A 26,504-nucleotide genomic window follows, 5' to 3' on the forward strand; every position below is an offset into this window, starting at 1 on the left:
TAAAGATGATAAATAAGTAGATGGATAGAGAGATGACTAGATAGATAGATAGATATAGATAGATATGTGATTGATGAAGATGATAAATAAGTAGATGGATACAGAGATGGATAGATAGATAGATAGCTAAACGGACAGGTATAGACAGATGAATAAGCATGACCAAAATTGTGCTCTTGGTGGTAGAGGGAAGCCCACATTTTCAAATGAAAGTGGTAGATCATCCAAAGGTTAATACTCAAATTGTTTGTTTTTAGTTTTCAACATGATGGTAAAGTTTAACTTGTTTTTCTAAATAAGTTGAAAAAATAGAACATTGACTTTTGTTCATGATACACATGGCCAATTACAAGCAAGTCTGCAGTCATGAGAGGAGGCTTCCCGTTCCAGCACAACGGTGGTCTACACAGATTCAGAAACCCTTCTGCTATGAACACCTAGATATGCTGGATAAGATATAATAAGAAAAGTTTGCTTCTTTATGTTTTAATGTAATACTGAGCTTGCAAGAAAGAAAAGGAAACTCCGAGGTATAAAAAAAAGGGTACAAGGGCATTGAAAACCAGGAGGGTGAATATTCAGTCTGACCATGAGGCATCCCTGATGAAACGGGGTGGAGTGGGGTGGTGTCAGAGAGTGCATCAGGTAGTGGTGGGGGGCTGAGGACCGTCTTGATACATAAATGACAGCTAAGGCTTCGTGAGCCCAGGAGTTGGGAAACTGGAACTGAAGTTTCTGCAGAGAGCCAGACGTCTCAAAAGGCTAAACCCCTCTGTGAAAGAATGTCTTACAAAACAGCCTCTGCTCAACAGCTTGGGGAGATCACCTGGAAACTTCTCTGCTGGAAAAAACTCCCCCCACCCCTCTTGCACGCAGGAATAAGGATATTTTGATCGAAAGCTGCATTTATGCCATGGTTATGCTGCCAGGAATTAGAGGATATCTACATTAAGTCATCTAATCATCACAACAATCTTATCTGGTCAGTATTTTAAAGCATATTTTATAGATGAACCTGGGAATCAGAGAGATTAGATAATCTGTCTCAAGTTAAAGGGAATAAGTAACAGAATTGGGATTCAAACTCACATTTTCTAACTTCAATCTAGAGTTTTATTCATTGATATTAGTTAATCTGGGCCTCTGTTTTAGATATTTAAACTGTGTCCACTTACTACAGCACCAATATAATTGATTTTTCATTTTTCCTTTGTTTCCAAAATGTAACATCAATCATGATCTGCTGGTGGTATTTTCAGTTATGAGGCCACCATGATGTGTCCAACCAAGAGTGAAGAAAACCGAACCAAGAAAATACATGTTTTGTGAGCCTCTTAACAGGAGAAACACTTTTCATACGCAAGGACTTACTGTGGAAACAAGGTGGTTATAAGTACCTCATGAATCTTCTTTCTGGATGTACTACAGGAGAGGATTTTTCACTAGTATTCTAAGTTTAAAGAGTATAGTTTAGAATTCTACATAAGATATGGCGGGGGGGGGGGGGGGAACGAAAATAATGTGTCCCCAGACAGTGGGAAAAGGAGAAAATAAGGTGAAACCAGTAAAATGATTACTGTTCCGCTGGGGGTCACTAAAAGACCATCTGTTTATAAATGTGTAACTGAAGTATTTGGGATCACCTAAAACTCTGAACCAGGGGATACTGGAGCAAATTCAGGGAGCCAGGGCTGGAAAATCATATAATTTGATCAGCAAAAATTCAGTCCACTGTTCTGATCCCCATCAGGTATAAGATCATGTGAAATTAAGGGGACAGTGGAGAGCCACTTGGGGGAACCCCGGGCCATTTACATACAGACCAAAGGAGATGGGAGTCTGAGTAGAGCAGAAATTAACATAACGGCCACGTGGCAAAGCTCTTCTGATGTAGGAGAGGACAGCTTCCAGCTTCCTCATGGAAAATATACTTCTTATGGTCGATTGGCGTATCTTGTACTGATAACCTTGGTGACAATCTAATTTCTCACATAGCTGGCCTACATGGAGAGAATGCATTGCTTAGGTTGCCTTGAAAGTCCACGGTGTTTTTGTTACTTGGAGTTCTGGTATTCTGCTTATTATTTACATTTGTCTTCTAATACGGCCTGCCCCTAACGGGGACACACAGATCCTCCCATGCAGGTGTTTACATCTGTTTGACAACTGCACTGCCCGTTACAAGTGAACCCTAGTTTGCTTGGTTAATATGAGTCCACCCCTTAGAGATGGATCCAACGTCACTGTGCCTCCAATTAGGTTTCTGATCCTCTGTGGCAGAAGCTTGGGCACTGGATTATGGGGATATCACCAAGGGCACTTTGTGGGAACAAATCCATGGGTCTTGTAGGATTTACGAGATCCCATCCCTCTGAATCATGGTGTGATGAGTGGAGCTTTTCCATTTGAAACCACAACGACGCTTTCTGTGCATTTTTCACTTATGTGCTATAACTAGAGATGTGCACTGTTTTTCAAGAAAGATTGTGTGCTCTGTAATTTAACCATGAAGATCTTCAGTGGGATCTGTTACTAGTACACAGAGTCATGCACAAAGCTTTGTATAACACCCACTGCATTGGTCCATCTGCTTTCAACGGGCTTGGTTAATGAATTGTCTTGGTTTAAATTTGCTGAGCGTGGCAGGATAGAACCGTGCTTTTTCTTTTATTTGCAAGAATATTTAGTAGAAGATTTTTTTAAAAAGAAGTTTTTGAAAAAGGTAAGAATAGCAAAACTGGGCAGATAAATATGCCATTTATCATTTATTAACATCGTATATTTTTGAATGCCTGCTTTATATCAAGCAATGTTCTAGAAAGCTGGGATTCTTATTTTTGGCAGTGTGTGGATTTTTCTTTAACTTTTTATTTGGAAATAATTTCAAGTTTAGAGAAAACTTGGAAAATTAGCAATTGTGCCAAGAATATATGAATACCCAGGTGTACCTACTGTTAATATTTCCCTCCATTTACTCTATCACTTGCTGCTTCCCTCTCTTCATAATAATTTTTAGAAAGCTGGGATATCAAAGTAAAAGCATGGGGAATCCCAGACCTCAAGGGTCCTCTGGCTTTAAGAACTGGGTAATCATGTTAGGAAAAAAAAATCACAAGTCATTATAAAGGATGCTATCATGAATGGATCTATATACAATGTTTAGCAGGACCTGTGCTACCCCTGTGTTGAGGCTTAAAGGGTGACTAGGAAGCTGTCAGGGTGGCAAGTGTAGGGTGTGCAGAAATTGTTGAAGGGTTCCTGGAGCATAACGGATGAGATGCAGAGGCGCTGGACAGTTAGGAAAGATCCAAAATCTCATGGTGATTTTATGCAATACTGAAGAGTTTCATGATTAGTGAAGGTGACGGAAGCCACGTTGACCAAATGGATAAATTTTGAGTGTTTCACACTCCCTTAACTAGCTGAGAGTAGGGTAGATGCTAGGGGATGGGGGAGGGGCAAACTAGAACCTTGGAAGCATCCAGTAGAAAATATGTTCCAATAGTCCAGAGGACTTGGGATAGTCTGGGCCTGGACTAGGGCAGTGGCCATGATGGCAAAGAGCTGACTGTGAAACACAGGAGATATTTACGAGGTGGCAAAAGAACTATTGTAATCATTGACAACCAACACTAGCAGTGACATATTCTTGTGTATTCAGTGCCTGCTGGGTGACCTTTTTTACACAAAGAGCAGCAATGCTACCTGCTGTTCTATGGCTGTTTCAATTTGAGAAATTGAACATTAGAGCTTTTTTTTTTTTTTTTTTTTTTGCTGTACGCGGGCCTCTCACTGCAGTGGCCTCTCCCGTTGTGGAGCATAGGCTCCGGAAGCACAGGCTCAGCAGTCATGGTTCACGGGCCCAGCCGCTCCGCGGCATGTGGGATCCTCCTGGACCTGGGCATGAACCCGTGTCCCCTGCATCGGCAGGCGGACTCTCAACCACTGCGCCACCAGGGAAGCCCGAACATTAGAGCTTTTAATGCAAACTATGAGTAGCTGTGTGTCACCAACCGAGGGGATTAGCCCCAAGATGCTGAGGTTTTAGCATCCAGGAGACTGTTAATTCCTGGTCATGGTGCTTACAGTTCAGGTGAGCTGTTCTGCCAGGCGCTAAAATCGGAAGCAATGGGGTGTCATGTTTAAGAAACTGAGCTTGGTGCCAGCCAGGCCTGGGTCTGAATCTCAGATTTCCCGTTGGCTTCAACTCTTGTTTCTGAACGAAGTTTCGTTGTCCATAAAATAGAGATTAGAGTACTTATGAGCTAGGGTTGTTATCGGGATTAAATGAGATACTTGCTTAAATTCACACGTAAGTGGTGGAGCTAAGATTCCACCGTAGATCTAGCTGACAGAAGAGGCAACACTCTCCCTTTCAACTTCTTTCCCTTTTATATTTAATATTTGCATAATTTTCATTATTTTTAAAAATGGTACACTTTCAGTTTCTATTTCCCTTTTGACCCAAGAGTTATTTATTTCAGAGAGAGCTTTTGAAACTCCATGAAGAAAGGCTTTCTGTGCTTTGGTTTAGTTATTGATTTTCTAGTTTTATTCCACAATCATCAGAGGATGTTGTTTGTATTACTTCTACCTTATGGAACTTACTGCTTTTTTTTGTGACAATCTATGGTTAATTTGTGAATGTTCTATGTGGATTAGAAAAAAAAAGTGTACTCTTTATTATCAGGGTACAAAGACTGTGATGTGTCCAGACATCCCTTAATTATGTCATTTGGGTCTTCTGTATCTTTGTTTATCTTTTGTCCAATTGCCTTGTCTTGGATTGAGAGTAGTATTGAACTACCTAATTTTAGTATGCTTCTATTTCTTCTTGCATTTTCTGCATATTTTGCTGTAAAGGTTGCTGCTGTGTCACCTGATGTGCATGCATAACTGCTGAATTCTGGTCCTTGTGAACTCTGGCCTTTAACATAAACCAGTTCTTCTTTGTCTTGTTCTGTGCTTTTCAGTCTGCACTTTACCCTGTCACATATCAAGATCAAAACTGATGCTTTCTGTTTTTGCTGTTAGTTTGCATTTGCCTTATATAATCTGCCCAGCCTATATTTTTGGCCTTTTAAAATCACTTTGTGTTAGGTGTGTCTCATACTCAGCACAGAGTTGAATTTTGCAGAGTCCATATTTCTGACTGGTACATTATACTCTGCCCGGCATGTGACTGGAGTTCCATAAAATATGTTTCTTTTTTCTTTTCTTCTTTTATTCAACCAGGGTCAAGACTCAATTAAACCCCTAGTCTTTGGGGGTTTTTTTCTTTTTTTCTGTTTTAATGAGGTATAACGGACAAAATTGTAAGATATTTAAAGTTCACATCATGGTGATTTGATACACAGGCACATTGTGAAAGGTTAATTTACTGTCAGCAGTTTTGTATCTGTTTGGACCAAAATCCCCTCCTGGACCCTCTGGCTTAGCTGGATTCTCTTTTTCAGTCTTGCCCTACTGGTTCTCACACCCCAGCAGGACCGGCTTTCCCTTACCACCTAGGAGGCCCTACATACACTTATCAATGGTCAACTTGAAGAGCACCGATATAAAAGTTTAAAAATGGGAACTATATTCAATATCTTGTGATAAACCATAACGGAAAAGAATATGGAAAAGAATGTATATATATGTATAACTGAATCACTTTGCCGTGTAGCAGAAATTAACACAACATTGTAAATCAACGATACTTCAATAATATAAAATTTTTTTAAATGCATCCTCTCTACTGGCTTGACAAAATGAAGCTTCCAATATTTGAACTAAGGCCTGATATCTCCCCAAATATTCTTTACAATGTAATTAAATGATTGGGAGAAATATGATAGCATGTAAGTCCACCGTTGAAAGGAACCCTAGAAATCATCTACTCAAACTCTCTCCCTAATGTATTAACCACTTCTACAATATCCCGAGTTTTCTAGTCTCTGTATTTTTCTGGGAATGGTAAACTGACACTGTCACCCATTCTATAGGCATGACATTAAAGACCAGTTGTATCATACATTAACTATATGACCACAGGAACTTACGTAAGCCCTGAGCCTCAGTTATTTTTATCTGTAGAGTGGGGATGATGTTAGAAACTCAGAGGACTAAACATGATTACAAATTCAAGGACAAGGCAGGAAATGCGAAGACCCAGGCAGGTAATTAACGGAATCCCCTAAGTGTAAGGCAAAAGGAGTGACTAGGAGAGTTCATTCCCTTTTCAAAGGATAAGACTCTACTGGGCTCCTATAGATGGGAGGCCTGCCTGCAGCAATATAGGCCTAATGATATCATTAGATCTTCTTATTTTTCTAGAAATCTGGCTTTTTTTTTTAATAAAGTAATTTCTTATAGCCCATGTGAAAGTTGCAGAAACCTTTTTTTTTTCTTTTCTTTTTTTTGGGGGGTGCACCATGCAGCATGCGGGATCTTAGTTCCCTGACCAGGAATTGAAACTGTGCCCGCTGCGGTGGAACCACACAGTCTTAACCGCTGGACAACCAGGGAAGTCCAGAAATCTGGCTTTTTAATGCGAAATTTTCTGACTATTCAATGTAACAACTAATTCAAATTTCTTTGCAACCCTAGATAGACCACTAAAAAAACATATCTGTGGGCTGGGGACACCTAAAGGCTGCCACTTTGCAGTCTCTGGGTTGAAGTAATTAGCATGCTGCCCAGCACAAGATAGCCACTGGATAAATTATGAATTCATCAGATCTGAAACCTTAGACCTCAGACCCTTGGGAGAAAGGACTTGTTTGACTGAGTGGGTAAAAGCCCAGGGAAGAGGAAACTCAGGAACCAGGATGTCAACTGGAGGCCCAGGAAAGTGGTAGAAATTGGGGGGAGGGGAAGCAAAACAGAGAACGGGTGGGAATGGACCATCTAAGAATTCTGCCTCCTTCCCAATCTGCCTTCTCAGATTCATCTTTTGCTAATACCCCCTGGCTCGCTCATACAATGGCTGATCTCTGATCCCTATGCAGATAGAACTGACGGGCGGGGAGCAGGGTAGACCCTGCAGCTGACTGGGGTCAGAAGGGCTAGCAGCTTCCTTAGCATAAGTTTACTGGGAAGAGAACAAAAAAAGCACTCAGCTGTGAGCCAAGGAGGCAACTTTCTCCCTGCTCTTATTTCCTTTGGGTTTTCCCCATCAGCAGCTCGGAACCCAGCCAAATACTTCCTCGTTGGGTTGGGGTGGGGTTGCAGCTGTCCCACTCATTTGTAAATAAGGGCCAGTCGAGCTGTTTCTTTTTCTAGCATTTGAATGAGGATGCAAAGGTCACCACGATTCCCCCTTCTCTGGCTCAATTTCTCTCTCTCTTCTCTACACGTCTTTTATTTTCCTTCCAGATGTATGTTTTCTGTCAGCAGAGATAAAGGAAAACTTTGGGGGGAATAGGGACCCCAAATACTGGCTCATCTTGCCTGGATTCCTTCTAATTGCCATGGATTGGGTTATATATCTCTCCTGTGGCAAAGATGTCATGTACAGGCTTTGGGAAATAGCACTCCAGGCTTGGATCGAGGCCACTCCTTTTTCTCTCTGGAGGATAAAGAGCGCTTCAGAGCCGAAAAGTGTTAAGGATGCTCTCATCAAACCCTCCAAGTACACAGTTGAGAACACCGAGGCCCAGAGAGGCCTAGTTGCTTATTGTTACCTAACATCAACAATACATAGTACTGGGGACTTCCCTGGTGGTCCAGTGGTTAAGACTCTGTGCTTCCAATGCAGGGGGCAGGGGTTCGAGCTCTGGTAAGGGAACTAAGATCCCATATGCTGCATGGTGTAGCCAAAAAAAAAAAAACCAATAGGAATAATACATAGTATTATATAGCTTAGATTCATGGAAGGTTTTCCTGGGCTTAGCAGTTCACATGGATTTCCTCATTGAATCTTCACAACTCAACGAGGCATTGATTTCAACTATTTCCATTTTACATACGACAAAACTGAGGTTCAGTGCTCCGAGAGACTTGCCCAAAGTTCCATATACTGGCAGAGGCAGACCCAGGGAAGACACATAAGATCCTGACTCCACTGATTCAACTCTTTCCAGAACCAGAGCTTAGTATACAGATTCTTCATGAGGATAAAAGGAAGAAAAAGAAGGATGGAGGAAGAAAGAGAGGGAGGCCTAGCTTGACATATACATTCCTGCATCGTGGTCCTTTCAGGCTATTCTTTGGAAACCGTCCAGTGTTTCCAGACACAAGTACAACCTGATAAAAGCTCTCTTTCAGCTGCAGAGGCCAAAGAGCAGTGAGATACGGAGGAGGCCGTTAGCCACCCTTACCTGTTCTCAGGGTCAGCCAAGGCCATGCTCCGAGTGACGAAGCACATCTTGAGAGGGATGCTTTTCCGGTCTCTATGGAAGGAGAAGGACTGCGATGACAGAGGATCTGAGGACCCGCCGCCTAACCGAGGGGATTCTGGCGGAGGCGTTTCCCACCCGATCTCGGATACTGGGGAGCCTTTCTTCACGTAGGGTGTGGCTTCCCGCATATACTTCACTGCAAGCAAAAAGACAACAGTAAGCACTTTTCAGTACATCAGGGCTGAATTTCTGGAAAGTCTGATGGCATTTTTGAAACTTGTATTAGATAAGCTCTTAAACAGAGACTCTTAAAATCTGAACAAGATTCAAAATTTCTATTCCTTAAATTATGTACCGACGTGGTTTTTAGAACTTGCCATAAGGATAACCTGAACTTGAGAATTACTCTCAGCTTTTTTCAATTATGACAATTTCTATCTTTTCTGATTATGAGGTGCATTCTGGGAAAGAGGCTGAAAAACAAATGGGCAGAGAGTGAGAAAGCATATCTTAGGCTAAAAGACACACAGTTATTCAGTATAGATGTAGGGAATCTGGTGGCCACATTAACTATCCACGTCTCCATTATTCTGTTGAGACTCAGGGATAGGCTTTTCAATTTAATAGTATTAAGAACATATATGCAGGGACTTCCCTGGTGGCTTAGTGGTTAAGAATCGCCTGCCAATGCAGGGGACACAGGTTCGATCCCCGGTCTGGGAAGATCCCACGTGCCACACAGCAGCTACGCCCATGCGCCACAACTACCAAGTCTGCGCTCTAGAGCCCTCAAGCCACAACTACTGAGCCCGCATGACACAACTACTGAAGCCCATGCATCTAGAGGCCATGCTCCGCCACCGCAATGAGAAGCCTGCGCACCGTGATGAAGAGTAGCCCCTGCTTGCTGCAAATAGAGAAAAGCCTGTGCACAGCAACGAAGACCCAACACAGCCAAAAATAAATAAATAAAATTTAAAAAAATTTTTAAAAAAGAACATATATGCAAAGAAATACATAGAAGAACACTTATTTTGTAATGGTAAAAATCTGTGATGGCAAAAATATTACTTGTATAAGCCAAAAACTAGAAACAACCTAAATGTCCACTAAAAAGAAAGAGGACAGGTTAAATAAATTGTAAGACGTTTATACATTCATTAAAAAAAAATGAGATAGCTATAGAGGCGTTGATGTAGAAAAACCTCTAAGATCTATTAACAGTCTAAAAAAACTTTAGAGAACAGTGCATATACTGTACTCATTTTGTGTATAAAATCATAGATATTTATCCTCGTATAGCTACAACCATTTCTGGATAGAAATCCAAGAAAATGTTAACGGTAGTTAGCTCTAGGAGTGGAACTGCAAGTCAAGACGATGGAAAAATAGACCTTTACTATTCATTTCTTACTCTTTTATACCATTCTCATGTTTAGCCATATGCATATATTACTTTATAAAATTTAAAGAAACAAAATCGTTTAAAAGCTGAATGGAGCAGACTAAAATTCTGCTCTTTGATATGCTTACTAAGGTGGTATTTGCCAATTCTAAATTTAAGCATTTGGTCCTTTCAAGTGGACAGGGAAACTGGATTCTTGGAATATGCAATATAAGCTTCCATATCCTTCTCTCTGTCACTTACATGGTAAGTCCCTTAGAGGTATTTGTTATTACAAATGGCAGTGGATTGGAATGGGTGCAAACCAGGGGGCACTTCCTCCAGATCTCTGGTGATTCAATTCCACAAACTAGTGCCTTCCCTGTGTAAGACTTGGACTCAGGTTCATGGAGACTGCAGGAATAAACAATACGTGGCTTCCATACTTAGGAGTTACAAAATCATGGCTGACTGTAGTGGGTGCTGTTGGTGTCCCGGCAGATCCTTTTCAGCAGCTAGGGCACCTATATCCTAGCTGCTGTGTGTTGGCTGAGAACAATTCTTAGCTACTCTCCTGCTCTGGAAAACTGCTCTTGGACCATCAGAAGCCGTCAAACCTGGGAGACCATAGAGCTGCTGCCCGATTCCCCAGACAGAGGCTCTGCTTCTAGGGAACCCCACCTAAGACAGTTGCATAAAACAAGTACATGAACTGTGGCATAAAGCAGAATGAGCTATAATAAGAATAAAGGACCTTGGAAGAATTCATCAGACAAATGGATCTAGGGGCTTGAGTGACAGGTTAGGTTTGCAACACTTTAATAAGCAGACCAAACATACCCACATGCATGCAATATGGATCTATATATTGGAGGACCCAAACTAAATTTCAAAACCAGCCACATGAATTTAAGACAGAGGAGATGTCATTTAGCACCAACACATATTTAAAAAGAAGACTTCAGAATTTTCACTGAATATAAGTGCAACTGGGAGAAAACAGCTCCATGGTTGCTGCAAACCTGTTAGCACAGGTTGCAGTAACAGAAGAAGAAAGGTGATTCAGGGACAGTGTATTTCAAGGAATATTGTTTATTTCTGGGCAGTGTATTTAAAGAGGAGCACAGACATACCTATAAACAAATGCAGAAAATTTAGTGGGACAGAATTAAGCTGTCTAAAAACTGGAATAAATAAATTCTCTTTTGAAGGTACTGAATTTCCATCGCTAAAATGCTTTTGCAGTAGCTAGAACTCTGCTTAGCTTTGTATATTGTAGACTTATACTTATTCATATATGGGAAATTCAAGTATCAGCTGAGATTGAAGATTCTACTTTGATTGTATTATTATCCTTCTGGCTGGAGTAGGGGGTGAGCATTGTGGAGGTGAGAATCCAGGGATGCTTCATGGAGTAGGTGGCATTTGAACTTGGCCTTAAAGGGCAGCTAGGACTTTTAAAAGTAGAGGTAAGAATAACAGTCCTTCTTTTATATAATGTACTCTGATTTATAATTTCTATCACAATTCCATAGGAAAGGAAAATTGGACCTCAGTTTGGAAGGGGGATAAAGAAGAACATTTATCATTACTCTTCATGATGTACCAAGTATGAAATCAGACACTCTTCCTTAGAACCTATGTTTCCTCTGAGAGCTTTAGATGTCATCTCTCCTTTTCACCAGTGTTGGGAAGATGGCTCAGCAAAATCCCTAAATGAGTCTTGAGATCTCTGCCACCGCCAGAAAATAAGATTCAATTTCAAGGAAATAAAGGAGACTAAGAGATTATCATCATTGCTCCTAAGCAAGATACACTAAGATCACTGAACTATTTCCATATCTATCCTGAGGAAGAACTAGCAACACCACCACAATCCTGCTTAAAGTTCCTTTGTTTAGGAGTCCTGCTTCTTTTTGATATTTGTAGGAAGTGGAGAAACTTGTTCTTGGGTATAGCAACGAGAGCAAAAGAAAATTGTCTTGGATTTGTCCGGAGGCTCACAATTTCTGGCCCAAGGGAAGCAATAAAATTGTCAGACTATCCCTTCTGAGGGATATTACAAGTAGTTTCTACAAGATTTGGCCATCAGTGATGAGCATAATTCTACTGTCAAGCGGTGCCCTCTCCAATCACCAACTGAGGCCTGAGGCTAAGTCCCCTCATTCAGACAGTAAAAGCACTGCAGCCATGTCTGGGTGTTGTAAAGCAGTGCCTCTAATAGGAAATTAAGAGTGTGTGAAAACTTTCTGTGGTTCTTTGTGCCTTAGTGTCCCGAAACTTCTACACACTGCAATCAAAATAATGAATGTGGTCTAATTCAGGGAGGGTAAGATGTTACCTAAGACTAGATTTGACAGCAATAGGTGCCCCAAATTACAGTGTATTAAATAATATAGAGGTTTGCTTTTACCGAAAGTCTAGTGTGAAAGAAAAGGGCTGCTAGGGAAACTCTGCTCCCTGAAGTTTTTAGGTCCTCAGGCTTCTGCTCCTTTCCTGCTCTACATTGCTAACCTGCCATCTAATGACCCAAGAGGGCTGCTTGGGTTCCAGCCATCGTGACCAAATTCCCATCGTTAGGAAGAAGGAAAAAGTCAAAGACACACTACCCTTCCTTCAGGGTCACTTTTCAGAAGCTGACACACTATCTACTTACAACCCATCAGCCAGAATTTAGTCACATGGCCACTTCTACATGGAAAAGAAATTTACTCTTAACTCTGGACAATTCTATGCCAACTTGGCTAAAAGTTGGTGTGAGGGGAGGCTATTACTGTGGAAGAAAAAGAAAATAGACATTAGGGGACAATTCTTAGCTTTTGCCACAGGGAGATATCCCTAACCGTGCCAGCTTAACACAATTAGATTTTATAAGATATAACCACAAATAAATGTATTGGAGCAATCAGTAAAAAACACAAGAACTAGGTTTCATGAACTCTGATAAGTGTTTGTTGTGTACTAACTCACTTGAACCTCACAACAACCCTAGGATACAGACATTGCAATCATTCCCATTTTACTAAAGACTGTGCAATAGAGAGAGAGACAGAGTAACTCATAAACTCAAGTTAGAGTGCAGGAAAGTGGCAGACACATGAGTCAAATCGAGGCAGCCTGGCTCCAGAGTCCTTACCTTTAACCATGAAGCAATACTGTTTCTCGCACTTTTAAAAAAATTAACTGGATGAGTGTGTGTGTGTGTGTGTCTGTGTCTGTGTGTGTCTGTGTATTTAAGCCAACGTTTTCATGTACTGGGAGAAAACATCCAATTAAAAGGCTATTTGCCTATAACATAAGAGAGCTGGATTTTGTAAGGCTGAACTAATAAACTGGCATTTCAACAAATGCCTTTTAAGGCACTGTCATATGTATAATACAGGGTTTAACCTGGCAGATCTGAACAGCTAGTGTCTGCATAATTAGACCGCCATGTGCTTACAGACAGTAATTTCAGGCAAAGAACTGTTGAAACTGATCAAGAAGCAGCCAGGCCCAGGCTCAGGGCACCTCATAATCAGGACTAATTAATAAACCATGCCCTTTCTGGGCATCATGAATTAAAAACCATGGCTGAGCAATTAAAATTCCAATCTTCCCTTACAAAATAGGGGTAGAAGAGAAATGAGAAGTGGTCTCCAAACCAATAATGCACCAAGTCACTTTCAATATGTTTCCAGTTTTTCATCTGAAAGATGCCCAGTTGTGAAGATTTCAAAAGAACATTCAGGAAACCCACGTTTGCAAAGGCCCCAAGTTGCCACAATTAAATCTTTGTTGAGGAGGCCAGGTGACATCTGAAAGGAAAAGCACACACAGGCTACTAATGAGGAAATGCTTTAGGCAAATCCAATCAACTCTCCTACCAGGCTGGTTTCTGAAGAACCAGCAAGTCCCTCTGTTATGTGCAAGTTTTCTTCTTAAAAATAACAACAAAACCACCAAAAAAGGGATTTCCAGATTACAGGAGGAAAAGAAATATTTCACTGCTCTAGGGGATGTGAACATGAAATGTACATTTTCTAATGTGATTAAGGGGAAAAGGCTCAGCTGGAGCCAAGAAACCTGAGTATTGGGACCTTCAGTGAAACTTGCAAATTGGGGACAAGTTGGTGACAATGGGGTTTGCTGACTCAATGAAATACGCAAGAGACTTCTCTTAATGCCATTTCCTGGGTCATCTTAGGAAAGATGCAGAGGGAGATCATCAATATTTCCACAAAGACCAAGAAATGATGAAAGAGGTAATATAAGCTTCTCAGAAACTACAGCTAATCTCTCAGGAGGCTGAGCGGTGAACTGCAAAGAGAATTGACCCTGGGAGTCAGGGACCTGGTTCCAGTTCCAGCCCTGTCGCTAACTACCTCTCCAGCCCTGGGCAAGTTATTTCACCTTCTAGACCTCATTCTCCTCACATGTCAGGGGTGGGAAATAAGGCTCCTACCCTTCAAACATTCGATGATCCCTTGGGAAATCGCTGTTAAACATTTAACATCACCGTTAAAATGTGTGCCAAATGCTGAGGCCTCAGGCAGATGTGCCTTCTGACTTTTTACCAAGCCCTATGGGCACCTGACAAATGAAAACAAACCTATGTTGAGCTTATATACTTAGGTTACTTTTTCTTTACTTTGGCACAGTGGCCTAGAAGAATCATTGTTTTCATTCACTTTCCAATATTTTTTTCACTTATATTTTGCCAGGTGGGTCCTTGAGGGTAGGATTTTCAGACATTTGAAGGATGACCAAAGGTTCGCATGAGGTCACAAGGACATTGTGGGTGAGGATGCTGAATTTTCATATGTGGAGTCAGGACTAAAATAAACTGGTTATGAATTTGCTAAGCCTCTACTTTAAAAACTAACTCAAAAATTACCCTATTTTCTACAGCAGAGTCATTTGAGGTGACCTCCTGCCTTGACTCTTCAACAAAGCAAGCTCATTGTCACCAGGGATGACAGGTGGACCCAGGGAAAGTATCCTATTCCATGAGTCCTACAACCACCCAGAAGGATGCTGATTGGTTTAGTTATCCATTAACTGAACAAACATTTAATGAGCTCCTGCTATGGGCATGGCCTTTAGTGCTGGAGTTATTTCAGTGAACAAAACAGACTGGGTGCCTGCCCTTGAGGTGCTTACATTCCAGTGCATATGAGCAGGATTGGGGTGTGTGTTTGACAATAAACAAACAGATATAGAACTCTGCTCTGAAAGAGACACCCACTAAAGGACCTGGGTCTGTCCCAATTCCTACAGAGCCATTCTAGCCCTGCCCACTTCCTATCAGTGACTACCTCTTGGTCCCCATTGTCTGCAGACCAGCCATAGAGAAATACTGTTTAATTCTCTGAACATGCCTCCGTTCTTTGCACATGTGTTTTTTCCTCTGCATGGAAAGCTTTCTGGCAAACTCCTCTTAATATCAAGTAAGTCTCAATTCAGGTAAGATTTCTTTCTTGAAGTCCTCCAGGCATGCCTCCCTTAAGCTCCAACCACGGTTTGTGGCGATCCCCACTGATATTAACAGCATCAGGACCTAAACATTATGACGACGGCTTATGCCACGCAAGGCACTGTGCTGGTTCATTTTACAAATATTTAAACACACATCACGTGCAGTTATCTGTTCACATATAGGTCTCTCTGGTGGAATCATAAGGTCCTCAAAGTTGAGTGACTACAGTAGAAGTGAAAACTCTACACTCTGGAACCACACTGCATAGTTCCAAATCTTGCCACTGCCACCTGCCAACTGTGTGAGCTTGGGACAATTTTCTCAACCTTTCGGTGGCTCCATTTCTCCATCTGTAAAGTGGGGATAAAGAGTAGTGCCGGCCTCAAAGAGTTGCTGTGAGGATTAAATGAACTAACACATATAAAGGGCTTAGAATTGAGGTCCGCACATGCTAAGTATTCATTAGTGTTAGAAAAAATAAAAAATTGATATTCTCATCTATATCCACAGCAATTAACACAAAAGTCTGGCTGTAAAACACGGAAGTTTTGAGCAAATGAAAGACAAAGTTAGTAGGATCTCCAAGATACGATTTTTCAGAGATTTGTTCTTCAGGAGAAGGAGGCTTATAACAGAAGTAGCAGAGGCCAGAGAGTATCTGTCGCTGATCCAAGGTTTCAAGACAAAGGAGTAACAGACGAGGCTCAGAAATCCTTGTCCTCTATCCTGAAGAATGAAGGTTGGCAAAAACTCTTTCTGTAAAGGGCCAGATATAAAATTTGTTGGACCTTAGGGTCTTGGTCACAACTACTTCCTTCCATTGTAGCATGAAAGACACACAGATGATATGTCAATAAATCAGCGTGGCTGCATTGCAACAGCATTTTGTTTACCCAAACAGGCAGTGGGCCTTGTCTGACAAAGGGCTTTAGAATACTAACTAGCAGCTACTGACTACTCACTATGCATCCAGCCCTACTCTAAATGTCTGAAGTATACTAGCTTATTTAAGAGCAATTCTATGAAGTAGGACTATTACAATGCCTACCTCACAAGCGAGGGGAGTGTGGCATGGAGAGCTGAAGTGACTTGCCCAAGGTCACACAGCAGCAACTGGCAGAGCCAGATCTGAGCTGAGGGAGTCCGGCTCCAAAGCCCCCAGTCCGAACCCGTGTTCTTTCCTGCACTCTGGATGCTGCCTCTACACATGGCTAGATGCTTGTGCCTGAACGAATCCTGTTTGTCCAACCATGAACATTTATAAGTCATGCTTTTAAAAAGACTTTTTTGTCTGGAATGTTTTTCTTATACTCCTTTTCTTATATGAATCCAAATCTTACTCCTATAATTTGTATTCTCTGATGGTGGCTTTACTCTGCAGAGTACACAAAGCATTTAGAGCACCTTATAAACAGATAAAATATACATATTTGGCTTTACAGAAAGAAAAAGACAAGCCTGGCAAAAAGGAGGCTGGAACCACTAGTACCTTCCTCATCTGATAGCCAGTTGTTATCGGGTTCCTGGTCCACATTCTCTCAGGGCCTAAAGGAGTTAATGGATGACCTAATGTATGACAGGCATCATAGACGTTGCTTTTACTATTTTAGGTCCCTAAAGAGTTGCTGGAAGAGGGGCCTAATGCCTTAGATAACAAAATAAGGATTTAAGAGTTTCACCCAAGCCCAAACTAAATAAATGAAATATAATAGGGATAAGATGGAAAATTCTGTCATTGTGTATTCAAAATAAAAATCATTGTAACATGTAGGATAGGAGAACTGTATTATAAGCAGTTTTGTGTGTAGAAAGGTTCTAGGGATGGCCATGGTTATGACTGCATAATAAAGTAATAGGACATTAGGCTCCAATGATTCATGTATGGTGTTCAGAAGAGGATAGTTCCCCTCTTTGTCACCTTGATCAGCCCATACCTGAAGCCCTAATGGGTTAGACAATGTTCAAATGAGGGTAAAGAGGGTAATCGGCTTGTCAAAGATTCAAGAAATAAAGAAAACATAGGTTAAATGAGAGGCATTAGCTCATAGTAGTGAAGAGCATAAACTCTGGAGTCTGACTGCTGGGGTCCAACTCCTAGCTTTTCTATCACCAAGTTCTTGAGTAAATAACTTAGGTTCTTCATGTGTTATTTCTTTCACTCATCTCATAGGTATTGTGAGGATTTAATGAGTTAATATAAGTAAAAAAACTTCTAAGGAACTTGGCATAGCAAACACCATAAGGGTCAGTTACCATTATTAGAAGGTAACCTAGAAAAGCGAAGATTGATGGGGCCTGAAGAACAGAAAGCTGTGCCGAACTCACTCTGTGTATCTCTGCAGGGTAGAGCCACAGTCAATGAAGACAAATTATAGACGTTATATTTGGGTTCAATGTAAGAAAACACTGTGAAGTAGTGAGTTCGCTATTGCTAGTAACATTCAAGCAGAAACTGGATGAGCTATCTCCCACGTTGCAGAAAAGATTCTTTTACTCTGCAGAAGAACAGATTGCTTCTAAAATCCCTTCAAGCTGTCATGTTCTATGTTCTTCCTGGAATGTGGTTCATTAAGATGCAGAATCCAATGACTCCAGTACAGTGAGGGCAGGTCATGGTTGTATACCATGCGAAGTCATGCTGTACATTTCTTTGTTATTATATGCTTATTAGCTACATATTAGTTATGTGACAATGGGACAGTTAGTTACAATATCTAAATCTTAGAATTCTCATTTAGAAAATGAGGAAAACAGTGTCTTCTTTAGAGAGACAATAAAATGAACTAGTTTAATAAATGGGCTCTAGAGTCACAGAATCTGGGTTCGAACCCCAAATCTTCTACTTTACAAGCTGGGCTTCTTTGAGCAAGGTATGTAACCTCTCTGAACCTCAGTTACCTCACCTGATAATAATACGACCTATCTTGTAGAACTGTCATGAGGGTTAAATAATTTTTAAAATGTATGCAAAGCCATTAGAACAGTGCCTGGCACATCCTTGGCACTCACATATAACTATTGCTATTATGTTGCTGTTACTGTTGTTAGGAAATTTAAATGAGAACATGTATTGCAAGAATACCGATCTCTTTTCTAACTCTAGGAACTGTCAAAATCAGCAGTGCATAAAGTATCATTTCATTCATGCATTTACTGCACATAAATTAAATCTGGGGTTTGCTACAGCATACAATTCAATACACACACACAATTGGACTGAAGCGTATTCATTAGGTATTAATAAGTACTTGAGAGAATATGGATTAACAATGTCTACAGACTTGATCCTCCAACAATTTGCCAGTAAGCTCTTCACCATCGCAAATAATCATAGTTTCTCTTCCTTCAGAAAATACAGTAACTGTTTTAACAGCTATACCCTAACATCTGAAGACAGGAAATGAGTAATGGGCAGAAAGGATGTCTGAATGCTCAAGCCCTAATATTGTTCTTACTCTTTCCTAGACAGAAGATCATGTGTGAATAGGACTTTACGTCAAAAGGCAGGAAGTCCTGCTCTCACTTCCTCCTGACAGGTATCTCTGGAAAATAAACTTCTATTATTCCAGATGTAGCTTGGTAATAACATCCTGCAAATCAGACTTGGGGCTCAGTAAACTTGCAGTTACTTTTCAGTGGCAGAAGCCCAGAGTCATCAAGCTTTTCCAAAAGAAACCACATTAAGTAAACAAAGTATCACGACCAATGGCAGACTCAGGCCGTGTCTGAGATTTTTTATTCACCCTAACCTGGATATGCTGCAGACCTAAAGCGACTGTAGAAGCATCCGAGAGTAAAGGAGATGGGGGTGCGGGCTTTGAAACATTAGGGTCCATTAAACTGGACGATGTTATGAATACCTGCCATTTTCAACAGGCTTTACCGTTTAAAACACTTCTAAGGGCACAATCTCATTTCATACTTATTGTCATCCCCGCTGAACCGTGCACGATCTCCAAGTCCTGTAAGAATCTGGCTGTGCATTTATTTGCTTGAGATTTCCATGGCCCAGGAGGCAAGAGCCTAACAACTTTCCCCACCAAATTCTACCCCCTCCCAAGCACACATACGTGCACACAGACACATCTTGCTCAACAGAACTAATGCCTATTGGTCACACCTGATGCACTGGATTTTGTCCCATAGGCCAAACTTAGCTTGACCTTGCTTACGAGTCTTTTGGGAGAGGAGTTGCCAAGAACTACAAGAACCGATCAGGATGGCAGAGGAGAGGCCTAAGCAAGCTTCTTGGATCTAAATGGCAGATCCAGGAGACTAAAACCTCGCAAGTTTTTCCTCTAAGCCTCCAGAAGCTTCTCTTGACCCTGAGCAGCCAAGATAGAAGGGCTTGTTTTGTTGTTTGGTTTGTTTTTTAAGGAGGCAAGGAAGGAGTGATGGTAAGCATCAGAAAAGAGATACAACTCTTTGTAATAAATAGACCCATAGGAAAATTTAACAATAAAAAAGGTGGACAAATTGGGGTTCAGAGGGCTTAATTATCTTACCTCAAGGAAGAAGCAGACCTGGAATCTGGTCTTTTATGTTCTAAATCTAATATCTAATCGAATAAATCTAATAACCCCAGCTGTAGCAATGCAAATGGTCCAAGTGACATGGAGACATAGGCTAGGTTATTGTGACTAATAACTAATGAGTTGCTATTGGTGCTGGAAAAACCTGTGGATATTGGGAGGATTAAATTAATAAACATATTCTGTAAAGATGATATCAGAATTCAAATTGTCAAACTATTCCACATCACAAGGGAAAGATCTAAAAGCAGCAAAGGAAAGACTGAAAAAATAGAGCCTCCTGGCATGTTTGATGAAATAAAAAGAGGTAACAGAAAACCAGTATTATAAATAAATAGAAGGGGAAATAACTACAGACACAAGAGAGACTAAAAAGATAATAAAATAAAACTTCGGACATATTTAGGATAATGAATTTGAAGACTTAAATGAAATGCACAAATTCCTGGGGCAGGGGGCGGGGGGATCCTTACTAAAACTAAGTAGCAATAGGAAGCATGGCTAGTCCTATAACTCTTAAAGGAATAGAAACACTGGTCAATATTCTTCCCACAAAGAAAAGAGAACCAGAGTTTATTAGTGAATTCTGTCAAATTTTCAAAGAATAGATGATTCAAATCTTAATCAAATTATTTCAGAAAACAAAGAAAGAGCCTCCCCAATTTATTCTATGAAGCTAATATAACAAAACCAGACAAGAAAAATTTCAGAAAGGAAAACTGCCAACCCATTTCATTCATAAATTAAAGCAAAAATAGTAAACAAAGTATCAGCAATCCAAGCCAAATAGTATATTAGAAGACAGTACAAATTTGGATTATTTGGAGGCGAGATCGGTTAAATATAAGAAAATGTATAAATGTCATTCAGTATGTTAACAGAAGAAAAGGAGAAAAACATACGATTACTTCAATCAGAAAAATCATTTTATAATATAAACCAGCAAGCAGTTTTAATGAAACAAAAAAGCCCTTTGTAAACCAGAAATAGAAGGTAGTAGCTTCCTTAACTTGATAAAACAAAACACACACACACACACACACACACACACACGTAAAAACAAAAGAGAAAAAAAAAAAAAACACTTGACATCAAACATTCTAAATGAGGAAATGCTGAAAGCATCTCCTTGAAAATCAGAACCAAAATAATGATACCCATTATTACCACTCTATTCAGTATAATACTTGAGGCCCTAGGCAATGTTAAAGGACGAGAAGCAATTAAAAGTATAGGATTGAAAGGTTTAAAAAAAATGAATGAATAAGTGAGGGAGTGAAGAAAGAAAGAAAGGAAAAAAGGAAAAAGATGTAAGGTAAAGTACTTAGAGCTCATTATACCTGGATTTCCATCCTGGCCGGGGTCCTAATTTTCTGTGTGGTCATTAGCAATCATTTAACCTCCAATGTTCTTAAGCTTCCTTATCTATAAAATCCAAGCTTTCAAATACCTTGGTTAATTAAGTAGACAGTGATGCCATTAAAAAGAACAGAAAATATGTGAAGAAGTACAGATTTGGGACATGAGAGTAAACTATTTCGGTTTTGAAGATGTAAGGTTTGAGATGTAGACAGACCATCCATGAAGACAGAGATCAAAAGGCAGTAGAACTGTGAGTCTGAAGCTTTGGGAAGTGGTGAGAGCTTCATCTCAATCCCAGGGGGAAGAGGGAATATAACAGTCATAATGGTTAACACTTATTGAGTGCTGACTAAAGGTCCAGAATTTTACATAGCTTACGTCTTTTAATTCTCACAACAACCTTGAAAGATAGGTACTCTTATTACTCACAGTTTACTGATGAAGACACAGAAGTCAATAAATTACTCTAAGGCCTCACAGCCTCAAAGTCATGGTGTTTCACTCAAGCCTGGATCTAACTGCAAAGTCCTTCCTCTTCCCCACTGTGCTGTGCTAAGCTGCCTTTTGAAATCCAAACTAATGTAGAATCTACTCTCCTGAATGAGCTCTGAGATCTCGAGCAAGTTGCTAAACCTCTCTAAGCCTGAGATTTCTCCTCTTCAAAATGAAGAAAATAATACTAATCACATGGGGCTGTTGTGTGTATTAAACCAGATACTATACGTATAGTGTCTGTTATTTTAAAAGGCGCACGTAGCTCCCTTTATCCTTTCCAACCGAGGCAAACTCCCAGAGACAGACATAGAGAACTAGAACACTAGGACAGAGGGAGCTGGCAGGTGTGTATCATCCTAGAGTCATTTTAGGGATTCCAACCTTAGTGATATTTTCTTATGTTCCAAGTAATCCACATCTCCACCACCACCCCCTGCCCCATCTTCTTTGCAGACAGCTAAGGGCCAAGCAAAGGGCAAATGTAAAGATCAAAGCTTAAGAAGGAAGTAGCTGTTGAAATGAACAGATGACTTAAACTCTTCCTCCTGTTCTAAAACACTATCTATGTTCCATGATCTAATCTGGGAGCAGGAAAGAAGGAGGAGGAGGTTGTGGGTGTTATGAAGGGAAAGCTCAAACTAAACAACAGGAAAATGATTGGGTTATTCAAGAACCAATATAGTTTAGGTAAAAGATTACAGATTTGAGAGTCAGTCCAATCTGGCTTATGCTACTGATTCCTCCACAAATGGCTATATGGAACATTTCCTGACCTCCCTAAGCCTTAGTATCTGCACCTCTTAAATGAGGCTAATACATGTAAGTCATATATTTACTATAAACCTTCAATTAGATCATGTTTAGCACATATTCAGAACACCCTGAAGAGACAGCTGGTCGACCTTGAAGGGCTATTTCCTGCACTTAGAGAAGAATGCAAACCGAAAATCCTTTTGGCTTGTGCTAGGGACAAACCATTACTTGTGGTGAAACATTGGAACCAGGTGTTCACTGGCAGAGGCTAAAACCAGAGTTTTAACAAGCCTGGGACAAGCAGCCTGAAAAATATCTCAAATCAATTTTGTGGTTCATACCATTACTTATAGGCAGTACTAATATGATGATATGGTTAACTGACTCTACGTATGAAACTCAACAGTTTTCTACAGGCTGAAAGAGTACTTGGACTATCTTAATGTAAATAACATCTATAAATATTGCAGAGTTTTAAACAAATCATTCAAAAAAATCTTTATATACTCTAAATTTTGTTACCCCAAGGCAAAATCTCCCCCAAATCCCTCTGAGGCAAGGTCCTACAAGCTCCACCTCACCAGCTGAAGGGTTGCAAAATGGAAAATCCTGGTTGTGAATTATAGACTAGACATTCTTATTGTCTATCGTCCTGGGTATCCAGGCTTCGCTCCATGCAAACATGCCATGGAAACAAAAGTTGCAGATGTTGTCAGGCATCTTGAACCAGAAAGTTTAAAATATTTCTTCATGAAAAAAAATATATAAGTGCTTTATTTCCTATCAAGCTCCAAACTTTTCACTCCTTTTTTGTTCAACAGATAGTGCTTATCTAAAATATATTACCTTGTTGGACAAGCCTAGAAGTCATGCAGGATTTGTGACCTGAGCCAGCTAAAGAGGGCTCTGATATATAATAATCAAACATTTATAGTCTAATATGCTATCTATAATAATAGAAGTGAAGCTGGAAAAACAAACTTCACCATCAAAGCCGTATATTCTGGGCTTCCCTGGTGGCGCAGTGGTTGAGAGTCCGCCTGCCGAGGCAGGGGACACGGGTTCGTGCCCCGGTCCGGGAAGATCCCATATGCCGCGGAGCGGCTGGGCCTGTGAGCCATGGCCGCTGAGCCTGCGCGTCCGGAGCCTGTGCTCTGCAACGGGAGAGGCCACAACAGTGAGAGGCCCACGTATCGGGAAAAAAAAAAAAAAAAAAAGCCATATATTCTGTTTATCATGTCTCAAAAAGTCTTCTTTTTTTTTAAAATCCTTGAGTAATACTCAAACACTTTTTAAATGGAATATCCTGCTTTAAGAAAGTCTACCTACATTAAACTATGTAATATACTAATTACTTCCAAAAGATGGTCCCTTCCAGTTCTACAGTCATTTACAAACATTAAGCCATTTCAGTGAATCATTCCCAGAGTTCATGGAATCATAGATTTATAAGTGAATTGTACTCAGAATGAATTTTCTTCCAGAACTTGGAAAAATACATGACATTATACACACCGCATATGAAGTACATATAGTAATAAATTGTTCGACAATGCCTGTTGCCAAAACAAGGAAGTCAAGGAGAGAAGTACTGGAACTACTGACTCTTAGCTTTACATGCATTTCTTTAATATGATGATAAGTTAACTATGTAGCCACTTGGACAGGTATAGGAGAGACAAAGATTTCACATTATAATACATATAGGTAAATAATACAGTATAATACAATAAACCTGTGAATAACACAAGGGCATTTATTCCTCCTTTAACCAAAATTGTGACTAATAATAGCAAACATTCATTGATAATTCATAGACACCTATGGACTGTCTATGAATGGCTATATTTATGCGTCATAGCAACCCATTTTACATATGAAGAAGATGAAGCTCAGACAGGTTTACCTGCCCAACGTCACATGCATAGTCAGTTGCAGAGTGAGAATTTTGATTCCAGCACTAGCTACTAACCATTACACACGCTGTGAATCTGTGATGCTGGCCCCCTTCTCTTTGCTCATTCCAGTACCCACTCATGTGCTTTTGGAAAGCCATCTCTATTCCCAGGAAGAAAAGTTCTGAAAACTCACTGACCTCATAGTGGAGTCATGTAAATATGACCATTCTTGGAAATTGTTTTAGAGTGGAAAAACCTGGACTTATGAGTTACGTCATCTGGGTTGAGGCACAGTTCTCTCCACAGCTACATGACAATGGACAACTCATTTGGTCTTTCTAAAACTCAGGCTCCTCATGTATATATACTAATAGAAATCATAATTTTTAAAATTTAGGTGTAATTCACATAAAGTAAAGGGCTCAGATCTTAAACACATCATTCAGTCAGATTAGAAGAGTGCATAAGACGACACAGAACATTTCCATCCTCCTAGAAATTTCCCCCATGCTCTTTTTCAGTCAACCCTCCCTACTGCCCACTCCTAAAGCAACCTGATTTGCTTATTCTAGAATTGTCTATAAATAGAATCATACAGTATGTATATGTGTGTCTCTGGCTTCTTTGACTCAGCGTAATATTCTTGAGATTCACCCATGTTGTAGTGTGTGATAATAGTTCATGCCCAATAATAACAATTTGACAGAAGCATTAAAATAATGTACATTATTACCTATTAAAGGCTCTACCAAAAAACAGTTATTATTATTCAAAAGAGGAAACCCAGGAACATGAGCGTGCTAGAGCCAAGAGGAGAATATCTAAACCTATCACAGGTTGGAGTATATTTAGAGAAAGGAGTCCATTATTAGCATCTCTCATATCGCATTCTTTGTATGTTTAAGGACGTCCCACGTCAGAAACACATATATTTGGAGTTTGGGTTGGAACTGGATTGAATTTAGCCTTCCAGAGGAGAAATTAATTTTTTGCTATGCAGATATGCCAAGAGTATCTTCCCAGTGTATTTCTGAAACATTCCCTTTTGCCTACCACAGAGATAGCGGCCGACCTAAATCAGAAGATTACATTTGAGAGACCAGCATGTGAAAAGCCATCCATAACGCTCGCCTTCAGCAAAAGCCAAAGCTTATGCTGTCAGTTCTGGCCAGCTGTGTAATTCAATTTTTCCAAGGGAACTGGAGCCTGGCCCGCATAAGTATGACACCAATACTGCATTTCACAGAAGGCGATTTGGCCACAATAAATAGATACACACTAGAAAGAAACAGAATCATTGAGATGGATATTTTAAGTCCTTTCTGGCAGAGACATTCTTCACTAAAAGCATGGTCTTCAATCTAAATAGGAAGCAGATACTATTCCCAAAGAGTTTTTCCAAGAATCAGTCTTAGAGGATGAGGTGTCGGTATAAATTCCAAACCCTCAAGCAAAAAGTTCAGAAGCCTCTGTTAAGTGAACTAACAGAAGAGTTTTAGAAATGACCCCTTGTTCAGGCGGCAACTTGGGCAAGAATGATGCCCTACAGGGAAGCAACAAGATACACAAAATTTATTAAAATACCAAGTCACATTTGGAGCGAGGTGTAGAAGAAAATCTCCTCAAAGTTACTGCAAGCCTGTGGGTTTAAGTTTCTCTCCTGCAGAAACAAAATCTGCTCTTACATTCAACCCAAGCCACCTCTGATATTTATTGCATTTGCTGAATGCTGAAAGGATCTGAAATGTTAAACCTCTTGATCTGTCAGCACTCTGGGATTTCTGTGAAAAGATGAGCTACATAATAGCACAAACTGGAGGAATTTCACGTACCCAAAAGACGTAAATCCCCATCACAGTGGAATTCTCTTTCAATACACAACTCTAGGAGTCGTAAAAAAATAGATCCAACCTTTATCTTGTAATTTTCTCTTCTTTTCATTTTTCCTCGACATGCATAGCTCCATTTCCTTTAATAAGTAAAGTACATTCAAGGTCATTCATTCTCAACTTAAGCCACTCACTTCTCCAAAACAAGTTTAGATTGAACGCATGAAAGTCAAAGCCTGTGTTTGGTCTCCTTAAGCTCACAATATCCTTAGGAGAGGAACAGGGAATTTGGTTCATTATCGTGTTAATGAAGGATAAGTTGCTGATATTTAAGTGAGGTTTACAGTGTATACCTACCCAATGCTCAGGTTTCCTGATTCTCATCAAAATGTGAGGCTGGCAGTATTCAACAGAGTCCAGAAAACAACAGCAAACAAGCCTGCATCACATGAGCTGTGCATTGGGGGGG

The 26,504-nt window shown here is 40.2% G+C and overlaps 1 protein-coding gene across 6 annotated transcripts in view; it reads right to left on the reverse strand.

The window, feature by feature from the left end:
- SNTB1 (syntrophin beta 1) overlaps nt 1-26,504 on the reverse strand; it is a 228,391-nt gene that overhangs the window by 121,449 nt on the left and 80,438 nt on the right. For all 6 annotated transcript variants that reach the window (XM_073794704.1, XM_073794702.1, XM_019932062.3 and 3 more), the window contains one exon: nt 8,304-8,520. In XM_073794704.1, the coding sequence (XP_073650805.1) occupies nt 8,304-8,520 (217 nt within the window). The remainder of the gene's footprint in view (nt 1-8,303; nt 8,521-26,504) is intronic.

This window comes from Tursiops truncatus, chromosome 17, assembly GCF_011762595.2.
Source record: "Tursiops truncatus isolate mTurTru1 chromosome 17, mTurTru1.mat.Y, whole genome shotgun sequence".
In the NCBI taxonomy this organism is placed as follows: domain Eukaryota; kingdom Metazoa; phylum Chordata; class Mammalia; order Artiodactyla; family Delphinidae; genus Tursiops; species Tursiops truncatus.